General features: G+C 42.7%; 1 protein-coding gene across 6 annotated transcripts in view; it reads right to left on the bottom strand.

Moving 5' to 3' along the window:
* Positions 1–1,352: 1,352 nt before the first annotated feature.
* The window catches only part of LOC309707961 (NLR family CARD domain-containing protein 3-like), a 28,094-nt gene continuing 17,149 nt past the window's right edge, over positions 1,353–12,297 (bottom strand). For 5 of the 6 annotated variants that reach the window (XM_082535597.1, XM_082535598.1, XM_082535595.1 and 2 more), the window contains one exon: positions 1,353–2,149. In XM_082535597.1, the coding sequence (XP_082391723.1) occupies positions 1,614–2,149 (536 nt within the window). In that variant the 3' untranslated portion in view covers positions 1,353–1,613. Of the gene's footprint in view, positions 2,150–6,837; positions 7,032–12,297 lie in introns of those variants that run through there. The other variant, XM_082535600.1, reaches the window with a different exon arrangement.

Raw genomic sequence — 12,297 nt, 5'->3', positions numbered from 1 at the left:
GTTTCCTGTCTTATTTTGATAGTCCCGTTTCATGTGCATCCTGTTCTTTCTCACACTTAATGGCAATAAAACTGAATTTATTCTAACAGGCATCAAATCAAAACCAACTAAAGTTCCAACCAGCAGTCTTTCATTACCCATCGATAACTCTGCTGCCACACCAGGTTAAGAGTCTTGGTGTCATCCTCAACAGCACTCTTTCCTTTACAGCACATATAAATTATATTTTCATCTTCGTAATATTACCCATCTTCGTCCTTCTCTCGCTCCAAACAGCACTGCCTTGCTCGACCATGCTCTTGTCACCTCTCGTTTCGATTACTGGAATTCTCTCCTCTGTGGTCTGCCTCATAAATCTCTCCGTAAACTGCAGTTAGTTCAAAATACAGCTGCTCGTATTATATCCAGAATTAGATGCATTGAACATATAACAGCTGTACTTAAACAGCTCCTTTGGCTTCCAGTTTCATAACCTCGCCCCTCCATATTTGCCTGATCTCCTCCGTACGTGCTCGCACTCTCGTACGCTCTTCTTCAGCCTCCCGTCTGTCTGCTCCACCTGCTCGCCTGACAGGACTCCGAGCCTTTGGTTGTTCTGCCCCGAGACTTTGGATGCTCTGACACCAGATCTCCGGGCTACAAACTCTGTCTCTACTTTTAAATCTTCAAACCCATCTTTTCAGGATTGCGTACCCTTCATCGTGACTCCATCTTTATCTTTTTTTTTTTTTTACCTTGTTTAGCTTTTATACTTGTTCTTTATTTTTCAATTACCTTTATGTTTTTATTTTGTTGTACTAATGTAAGGTGACCTTGATGATCTTTAATGGTGCCTAAAAATAAAATGTCCATCCATCCATCCATCCATCTTCTCCCACTTATCCGGGCTGGGTCGCGGGGGCAGCAGCCGAAGCAGAGAAGCCCAGACCTCCCTCTTCTCAGCCACCTCCTCCAGCTTGTCGAGGGAACACCAAGGCGTTCCCGTAGCAATGGGCCAAACACCCCATACTCCTGGAGCACCGTACTATAATAAAATGTATTATTATTATTACTTCCTGTGTGTCATCCTTTAGATTCCTTTCAGCCACGTTCCCCGGGTGTGTCCTCTCTGCCCTGATTCCCTCCTGCGTCCTTATTGTCTGAGTCTCCCTCTGGTCTTTGTCACATCCTCATCACACCTTTCCCATGTGTGTGCACTGTTTGTTTGTTTAGCAACCACTAGGTTCTCGACTCTAGTTTAGTCCGAGTTTTCTGTTACTTTTGCATTTTGTTCTCTAAGCTCCAACAATAAACCTGTCTGAGTGAAGTTCCTCTCTCCGTGGCCTCTGAAAGCTGCCAACCACACAATGACACATGACAAATAATGTGGTTTATTTTATGCTTTGAATCACAGTTTGTACGCAGACAGGAGAAAACTTATTTTAAAAAGAGAAATTTTTGATGTTTACAGAATTTATAAAACATAAAGTACAGGTTTTATTATACAAGCAGAACGTCACATGACTGTGTTAACACTCTGCCATCTGTTAGACCATCCCCACACATACTTCATATGTTCAACACTCAAAATCAAAACCTTTCTGCCAGCAACCGCACGTGGAAGACTCGTCCTGCTACAGTGAGCAGAGGGACACTGAAGAACCATGTGACACTAACCAGAACCCAGGGTACAGGGGTTTGCTGAAGGTGGTGTGGAAGGTGTAGAGATGGATCGGTGAGCCGGAAGAAATTCTGTAGAAGGTCAGAGTACCAGCGGGCCAATCCACATACACCGCTACTCTGTGAGAGGCGGAGGAGGAGGAGGGGATGGCTGTTTCTCTGTTATTGTGCCAAACCGAGAAACTTTCATCTTCAGCACACCTCAGACTCCAGGAGTGATCGTTCCCTCCAAACCTGCAGTCATAACTGTTTCCTCTCCTTCTGACGCTCCTGTAACTCACTGCTATAAAAACAAATCCTTTCCACTCGACCTCCCAGTAACAGCGACCAGTCAGCCCAGTGGTACATAGCAGCTGAAGCCAGACGTCAAACCTCTCTGGATGAACAGAAAAAGGCTGCTTCTCTGTCACTGCCGTCACCTGCCTGTTGTTGTCTGACAGTTTGAGTTTCCTGTTTGCTGTGTTTGCATCCAGTGCAAGTTCACAGAAATCTGAGAGTGGAAGAAAAACGAAGCATCATTAACACCAGACTGACAGTGATGTTTAAATAAATACAATCTAAAAAGTTACTATTGGGATATAAAGGGACCAACACTGGTGTGGTCATTTAATCATTTTCTTTTTATTTCTGTTGTTGAAGTTAGAAAAGCATCACTGGTTGTGAGAAATAAAATAAAAACCCCAGAAAGAATGAAAACTGTGGAGGTTTAATTGAAAGTTAGCTACAAACAATAGTTAAGTACTGTGGTTGTACGTGAAGTCAGATCTAGACTTGTAGTCTAAACCAGGACCAAGACAGACCGAGTCAAGATAAGACCGAGACGGTTCATCCCAAAGCAGCATCTGGCTGCAGTATTTAAACTGCAGCCAGATGCTGCTTCGTTTACGGGTCTCGGGCATATTTATGTGTTTTTGCGATGCACAGCCCTCCTCACACTTGTCTACTCACTCACTGAGAGGACAGACATACAGGGAGTGCAGAATTATTAGACAAGTATTTTTGAGGAATAATTTTATTATTGAACAACAACCATGTTCTCAATGAACCCAAAAAACTCATTAATATCAAAGCTGAATGTTTTTGGAAGTAGTTTTTAGTTTGTTTTTAGTTTTAGCTATTTTAGGGGGATATCTGTGTGTGCAGGTGACTATTACTGTGCATAATTATTAGGCAACTTAACAAAAAACAAATATATACCCATTTCAATTATTTATTTTTACCAGTGAAACCAATATAACATCTCCACATTCACAAATATACATTTCTGACATTCAAAAACAAAAACAAATCAGCGACCAATATAGCCACCTTTCTTTGCAAGGACACTCAAAAGCCTGCCATCCATGGATTCTGTCAGTGTTTTGATCTGTTCACCATCAACATTGCGTGCAGCAGCAACCACAGCCTCCCAGACACTGTTCAGAGAGGTGTACTGTTTTCCCTCCTTGTAAATCTCACATTTGATGATGGACCACAGGTTCTCAATGGGGTTCAGATCAGGTGAACAAGGAGGCCATGTCATTAGTTTTTCTTCTTTTATACCCTTTCTTGCCAGCCACGCTGTGGAGTACTTGGACGCGTGTGATGGAGCATTGTCCTGCATGAAAATCATGTTTTTCTTGAAGGATGCAGACTTCTTCCTGTACCACTGCTTGAAGAAGGTGTCTTCCAGGAACTGGCAGTAGGACTGGGAGTTGAGCTTGACTCCATCCTCAACCCGAAAAGGCCCCACAAGCTCATCTTTGATGATACCAGCCCAAACCAGTACTCCACCTCCACCTTGCTGGCGTCTGAGTCGGACTGGAGCTCTCTGCCCTTTACCAATCCAGCCACGGGCCCATCCATCTGGCCCATCAAGACTCACTCTCATTTCATCAGTCCATAAAACCTTAGAAAAACCAGTCTTGAGATATTTCTTGGCCCAGTCTTGACGTTTCAGCTTGTGTGTCTTGTTCAGTGGTGGTCGTCTTTCAGCCTTTCTTACCTTGGCCATGTCTCTGAGTATTGCACACTAGGGCTGGGTATCGTCACTGATTTCTAGAATCGATTCAATTCTGATTCACAAGGTCCCGAATCGATTCGATCCACGATTCGATTTAATTCGATTCGATTCGATTTAAATCTGGGAAATTTTGACAGTCAGAGATATAATTCAGATCAGGACATTTACATATTTTTGTATCTATAAAAAGGAAGCTGACACTCTCAAGACTTTATCCAAGGTGTGAGCATCACAGCAGAGGCCTTTGTGTCAAAGTAGCTGAAGATAAAACACAGAAAAACATGAAGGTGGTTTTCCTGGCCTGGGATTTTATAAAAATATTCTGCAGTACATCAAAAACGAAAGAAAACCATTAATTAATCAACATTACCTCTGACGTTACAGCGGTTTTATTAGAGACACGGCTAAGCATTTTGCATTTTGAATAATTTTAAAAAGTTTCAATTTGTTCAGTATTGAACAGCAGAAATGAGGTTTTCTTTTCGGAAGAATGTAAAAGGGGAAAAAACAGCGGCCGACAGCGCTGTAAGCAACAGTAGACTTGTGCGTAACAAGCAAGCGAATAATGAAGAAAGCGAAACTGTTCGAGAGAGAGGGGGGGAGAGAGGGAGAGAGAGAGAGCTGCGCATCGCAATGGAAGCAAAACAGTAAAAGAGTGAATTCATGACGATGTTTATGTGAAGCGTTTGGATCTTCTTTTGCTGCTGATTCGGTCAATATTGTTTGGAGAGAGATCAAACTAACAGCTTTAGAATCAGCGCATAAAGGGCGTGAACACAAAGCGCTGAAAGCCGACAGCTCGCTGATCCGGGACCCGGATCAGCGAGCTGTCGGCTTTCAGCCCCGACTGTGAGAAAGGCGACATCTAACTGATTCTGATCCGCGGGTCGCGCTGTGTGTTTAAGTCTATGTGCAGAATCCCTGTACCTGCTCTCATTTACTGTTTGGTGGTTCTTGAAATTTTGTGAGATGTCACCAGAGATTCTGGCATTTCGGACAAAATAAATTTATATTAAAAAATCGATTCAGGATTTTAATGAATCGATTTTACATTATCCAAGCCAGAATCGATTTTAATCGATGAATCGATTATAAAAACCCACCCCTATTGCACACCTTGTGCTTTTGGGCACTCCAGTGATGTTGCAGCTCTGAAATATGGCCAAACTGGTGGCAAGTGGCATCTTGGCAGCTGCACGCTTGACTTTTCTCAGGTCATGGGCAGTTATTTTGCGCCTTGGTTTTTCCACACGCTTCTTGCGACCCTGTTGACTATTTTGAATGAAACGCTTGATTGTTCGATGATCACGCTTCAGAAGCTTTGCAATTTTGAGACTGCTGCATCCCTCTGCAAGATATCTCACTATTTTTGACTTTTCTGAGCCTGTCAAGTCCTTCTTTTGACCCATTTTGCCAAAGGAAAGGACGTTGCCTAATAATTATGCACACCTGATATAGGGTGTTGATGTCATTAGACCACACCCCTTCTCATTACAGAGATGCACATCACCTAATATGCTTAATTGGTAGTAGGCTTTCGAGCCTATACAGCTTGGAGTAAGACAACATGCATGAAGAGGATGATGTGGACTAAATACTCATTTGCCTAATAATTCTGCACTCCCTGTATGCTCCACTTGACTGTCGCGTCCATCACCCTCTCTGTTTTTCACATAATGATATTATCCTATATCCTTGCATGTGATTGGCCAAAATATGGAGGGATTGGAGCATAGCTGAGCCACTGTGTGAGAGTTGAGCAGCCAAAGGAAATTAAGTGAGGAGCGGCTCTCGCTCAATGGGAGTCGACTCTTCTGATTCACTACAAAGCGCTCTGTAAGCACGGCTCTTAGAGCTGATGCTTTTGTGCATGACACATTATCGAACGTTACGTTGTGTGTCATGGATACTGTTGATTCCAAATCTCCTGACCACTATGTCGATCTGAGACAGCGAGACCGAGACAGCGAGACCAAGACAAAACCAAGACCAAAGTCCGTCGAGACCAAGGCAAGACCAAGACCACATAAAAGTGGTCTTGAGACTGGTCTCGAGACATCCAACTCTAGTCAGATCTTACGTACGTTACGTAGTCGGAGCGTTTTGAACAGATCCTATAAAACTGATCTTTTTGAACCCAAACAAAACATGTGATCTCTTCTATTATGTAAACTTCATGCACAATAGTAACCCATTCTTCAATGGTAGGTGCTTCAACCTTCACACATTTTCTCGTAATAACTTTTTTACATAAGTGGACCAAACAGTTTTTTTCATTTCTATTCAACTTTTGTGGTACATCACTCACATTCATAGTAGTGCAATTAAAGGGAATCTTAACACCAAACACATTTTTATGTGACTGTGGATTCCCTTCCAGTAACCTCTAATAATATGGCATCCCCAGAAGACCACGAGTGGCAAAGTCCCTGACAGCCATGTCCACGGCCCAGATGTGTTCTCTGAATCTTCAAACAGAACTTTCTCCATGTATTTGAGTCTGTGAAAGTCCACTGAAGTTGGCAGACTTTTCCCAGGTTTCATTTAGTTCAGCCTCCCACTGCTTCCTTTTATAGTCCGTATTTGTTTAGACACCTGAATTCCAGTATAAAGTCTGGAAACCACAACATTGTGCTGGTCTCATTAATGTCTGACTTCTTCTAAACCATACTTATTTTGTAAAGCTGCAGAACTCTTAAATAACACCTTGTGGAGAAGTGAATATAGCACGTGAGCCTCAAAGGGACCGGTTTTTAAATCTGTCGTCACTTTTGTTGGGAACAAAGTCAGAATCGTGGGTGCACCATCTCAGCATTTTGTTTGGGTTACCTAGTTTACAAGTGTTAAATACAGTTTTCAGGGCATTACACTGACAATCCAGTACAGAGCTTTTCTGAAACCTTCAACTCATCCTGTAGTTTACCATCAGCCAGGAGGGCCATAACAGGAATACCTTCACAGATGCCCCCTCTATTTCTTTCCAGCCGGATGTGTAGGACGATGAACATATACACATTAATGGTCTCATCTGGGCAGCGCAGTAATCGTCCCATAGACATGGAAGGCCCATTCCCCCTTGTACTCACATAGCAGGCAGCTCTGGCCCGGATCTGGTGTCAAGCCGGCACTGCTGGCTGACTTCTGGCATGGTAAATGGTATGTCATCCAGATATGGGCCAGGCCTGGCGTAGATGGCACTGTTTATGTGATGGCATCCCACATCTGGCCTGATTGTGGTTTGGTGTATGTGGCCCAGGCTCACAGAAAACAGGTCGTCCCTGGATCCGGCATCAAGCTGGCACTTCTGACTGACCAGTGTCATGGCAGGGTGTATGTCAGCCAGATGTGGGCCAGGTCTGGCTGTCACGGTCTGTGAGGGCAGAGGGCAAGAGGGCAGGAGGCAAAACTGGTCAGCTCGAAGTAGAGCTGGGCGATATGAGATTTTTTCATATCACGATATGTTTTTTTCATTTCAGGCGATAACGATATCGATCACGATATAAGCCAAATAACTATATTTGTAAGATTTAAATGTGCCGTTGCTCACAAGTAAAATGTGAAATAATCAGCAGCTTGTTTTTATTTAAATATTTATTTCCCATAATAAGTTCAACAGGGTAGATGTACTTAAGGAACATGAGACTTTTTCAGATAAATAAAGGCAAATATTGCAAACTACACAAAAGGCAGCCGCTAAAGTGTTTAAGTTTCAAAATAGAACAAACGAAACAGACTAAATTGTCAATTCCACTTAGAAACAAAATATTAATTCTAAAAATAAATCTTAGTTTGTTTTACAGAAGAACAGACAAAACTGACTAACTTTTGTCAACATCAAATAAACTGAGAACTAAAAGGAAATTCTCAATCTCTCCTTGTTGTATAGCTGAGCTTTTCAAACAGTTTTAACAGTTACTTTAGTCTGACAAAAGCCGAATGACGAATTAGCGCTTCCAGTCAGAGACTGAGGCTACGTCCACACGTACACGGGTATTTTTGAAAACTGAGATTTTCCGTTTTCGTTTTAAAAAATAATCCCGTCCACACATAAAGGCAGAAATGAAGGAAAACGCTGCTATGAACATGCCAAAGCAGCAGGTGGCGCTAGATTCCTAACCGTGCAGAAATGTTGGCCAATCAGAAGTCTAGAAGCCTCGGTGGGAAAAAGTAAACAAAGCTGGGGCATAGAAGCAGAACCGAGTCGTATGTGTGGAGGGACAGTAACTGTGTATATATGTAAGCATTTAAACACTGCAGAGAGTAGAATTAACAGTAACAGTATTGTAGAAATTCATTTCACCGAAACAATAACGTGGCGCACAGTGTGACGCATGCACCAGTTTATTGTATTTCCAGACTTGCTTTCGGCACAATTTACAGTGCACGCTACTCTGTTTTTTGTCAGACTTGAAATAGCCGAAATACCTTCACACTACGGAACTTCTATGGCTCTTCCGTTCGACAATCTCTCCGGCGTTGGAACCATCATCTGTTTTCTCTTTGGTCACGCTCGGTTGATTTTTCTAGTCGGCACACTCATTTCCTCCATTACGCGCTGGCTGCTTCCCAAACAAACACACGTGCGGCTTGGCACTTGTGCTGTACGTAACAAGTCACGCGACGTGACGCTGCGGCTGTGATTGGTTCGGCTCTGCGCTACTTAATTTGGATTGGCTGACCTTTTTTTTTATTTTTTATTATTTTTTTAAGAGGACAAGAGCGGCGAGGTCTATCGCGATAGCTTAATTTCTCTATCGAGTAAAAGTTATATCGCGAAACATATCGTTATCGTTCTATCGCCCAGCTCTAGCTCGAAGTGAGCCTTTAATCAGGGCTGATACAAAATAACAAACCATAAACTATGGGAATGACAAAACTAAGAACCTAACTGAGAGAAACTAAGGGCTATGAACGAAGACCATGAACGAAGACCAGGACTGAACTATGACGAAGTACTGTGGACAGACTATGAACACGACATGAAAAACTGAACAAGATCTTGGTGCTGGCACATGAAGGTGCAGGGAAACATGACTGGAGAAAGTGACTATGAACATGTCCGATACAGACTCTTGCAGGCTAGAATCATGACGTGCAGCTAGAGTAACAGGGTGCATGAACAGACGGCGCGACACAGACTGAACGAAACACAGAGACTAAATACCCACAAGGATGATTAGGGGAAGAGGCCACACATGGGAGCACAGCTGACACACATAAACCTAATGACAGGACAGGGGAAGTGAAACTAAATACAATAAACAAAGAACGCTGGACTCTTTCAAAATAAAACAGGAAACATGGAGATTAAACATGACATGAACTTAACATAACCACACAGACATGAAATATGACAGGTAGACACACGAACCAGGGAGACTGAGTACAGGGGGAGATGACAGAAAACAACTAAGTAATAAAGGAATAAACAGCAACCTAGAAATTAACTAGATCAAAAATGAATACAAAAATACATAAAACTCAAACACTGGGTCACACGACCCAGTACCGTGACACTGGCAATGATGGCACCGTTTGTGTTCCTATTTTCCTATTTTAGTTAGAAGACTGAAATGCCATGTTGCAATACGGTACTGCTACGGTAGCCAACGTTTCAAATGCAGGTTTGACAGGCTTGTGAGTGTACACTTTATCCAAAACCTAGTGAGGGTTTACTTATGCTTGCCAGTGGGTGGCTGTAGCTCAGGAGGTAGAGCAGGTCACCTACTGATTCAGACGGTTAGTGGTTCGATCCCTGGCTCCTCCAGGCCGCATGTCAGCAGTATGTCTGCAGCTGGCCTTGTGCTGGCCCATGTGTGGGCCACCTCTGGCAAACCAGATCTGGGCCACCAAAGGGCCATCATTCTTTGCCGTATGTGGGCCATGTGTAAGCACATTGTGTGGGCCAGATCCGGGCCATTACTATTTTGCTATGTGGGTAGTGTTTTATACCTGATCCTGGCTCTCTTCCCACAGATGTCTCCAAAGTAGTCTGTCCAATTCTAGAAATTGTTTGAGTGATCTTGGGAGGCACTGAAAATAATAAAGCATGTGTGGGAGAATGTTCATTCTGACAGACTCTATCCGAGAACTCAAAGTCAAAAAGGGGATGCCACCATTGAACATCTGACTTTATGTTGAACCGCAAACATTTTAGAACCCCGCAGGGTAACCCCCAAACATTTAATAGACTCATTATCCCACTTCCAATTATAGTTCATTCTTAGTTCTTTTGATGGGTTAAAGTAAACTTTAGTTTATGTAAAATATTAATTTTATACCGAGAATATTAGTCATATTCTTCTAACATGGTCATCAACTTTGGGAGTATTTGGGTAGGTTGTGCTAAAGCTAACAGAAGATCATCTGCAAATGAGGCCATTTTCTGCTCTCCTTTAGTAGATGTTACTCCTTTATATCCATTGGTGAGGAGTGGTGGAGCGCAGCATCCTTGTAGTGTTCCTCTGTGTAGGTAGAATGAGTCTGTCAGATCCACACTGATCTTGGTTTGTCATATAGTGCTGCCAGTGTGCTGATACTGGATGAGTTCATGCAGAAAAGACTTACAGAATCGAATGCTTTCTCTGCAGCTACACTTATTAGCAGAGTCATTTCACAATGTGTGGTGTTCTCCTAATACTATCCTGAGTTTGTTTGATAAAACCTGTGTAGTTGTTGTGTAATAGGTCGGTTCAATGGTAACTTTATTGTCCCCAATAAGAAACTGATTTGCAGTCTGTCCATACACACAAAAAACAAAAACAAACAAACAAAAAAGAAGCCCAGAAACAACAGCCCAAATTTTATCGTCAACAAAGTGCAATGGCAACAACACCATTATGTCTGGTAATACTGATTCCAATCTCAATTTGTAGCCAGTATTTAACATACTTGCAGGTCAGTAATTTCCACAGTCCAATTGATCTTTTCCCTCTTTGGGGATAGTAGAAGTGATCGCCTCTCTTTACCGAGTCTCTGTGGGCTCAAAACACGCTGCGCCAAAAATTTATCCAAGGAGTCCAAGGATCATGTCCCCCGACACAAACAGAGTAACAGTGTACGCTGTTAAGTGCAGGAGGATTGCCAGGATTTATACATCGGGGAAACCAAACAACCTCTGGCTGAGAGGATGGCACAACACAGAAGAGCCACCTCGTCAGGCCAGGACTCTGCAGTATATTCACACCTACAGGCCAGTGGACACTCTTTCAGTGATGAGGATGTAACATCCTGGACAGGGAGGAACGCTGGTTTGAGGGCGGAGTCAAGGAGGCCATTTACGTGAAAAGGGAAAGACCATCTCTGAATCCATTCCCCAACTCTCTATGAATGGTACTCATGGTTATTGATCAGTGGTTGTTGATCAATGCTCATAATAATTTGCATATTAACAGTGTTGGGGAGTAACGTAATACATGCACCAGCGTTACGTATTTAAAATACAAAATATGAGTAACTGTATTCCGTTACAGTTACCGTTTAAAAAGGTGATATTCAGAATACAGTTACTTTGCTGAAATTAAGGGATTACACAGCGTTATTTTCCTGTTTCATATGTTCGGCTATATGCTCTCTATTTTTGGTTTCCACGCCCCAAACAAAACACACATTAAGAGGCTCTAATGTCTGTGTCTCAATCTCGCGGCCCATGTCACCTCTACTTGCGGCCGCATAATGACGTGAAGAAATATTTAAAAAAATTATTTAATATGAAGGCAATAGGCAGAGAGAGGCATAGCCCTAAAGCATGGAGCCTGATGGGCAGTGTAGTTCGTGCTGCAGGGAGAATGGACTGTCATACCCGTGATGTGTCTGTGAGTGAGGGAGGGAGAAAAAGGAAAAGTATGAGCTGTCACGGGGCAGAAACGGGAGCTGGAAGCATGTAAATATAATAATAACCACTGCAGCCAAACAGAGAGCCTGACGAGCCCAGCTGTGAGTAAGCTATTAAGACTCGACTGTACGCTGTGTTCCTGTTTTCCTCTGAAACAATAAGTCCCGTTGCAGCAGCCTTTCAACGCCTCTCTCTGTCTCTCGCTAGCAAAGTTGACCCAGACAACAAAGTAAAGCTAGTTTTCAGCTACGTACCCGACGTATCAGCCAGAGGTCCCTTTACTACAGTTCGGAGCCGCGGACCTGTTTTATATACGCGTCGAATAGTTTTCTATATGAGCTCGCTGCAAAAAGTGCAGCTTTACCTAATGTCCACCTACTGTTACTCATTTATATTAAGATTTAAACATCTGGTTGGTGTTGGTGTGGAGAGTAACCTTCAGTAATAGTAATAAATCACACAGCAATCGTTCATTCATGTAGTTGTAAAAAGCATGATAATATAATAGGTAATCCAAAGTATTCAGAATACATATGTAATTTGTAATCTGTAGTGGAATACATTTTAAAGGTAACCTTCCCAACACTGCATATTAATGATCATAAACTGACTCCCAGCCCATTGTTCCTTCAGTGGGCTGGTTTCAGTCATTATGCAAATGTACTGTATATAAGGTTGGTTAAACCTGCAGTCAGCTGAGACTGAAGAAGTCATTTGGATGATTGACGCAGCGTTTCTCCCACTGAAAACGTCCAGATGAACAGAATCAACCTTTGGGATTTACTTAGCTGGATGACTTAGC

This window comes from Aulonocara stuartgranti (genome assembly GCF_965226115.1).
Source record: "Aulonocara stuartgranti genome assembly, chromosome: 6".
Taxonomy (NCBI): domain Eukaryota; kingdom Metazoa; phylum Chordata; class Actinopteri; order Cichliformes; family Cichlidae; genus Aulonocara; species Aulonocara stuartgranti.
The sequence above is the reverse complement of the archived record's forward strand: the minus strand, read 5'-3'. Positions and strand labels throughout refer to the sequence as shown.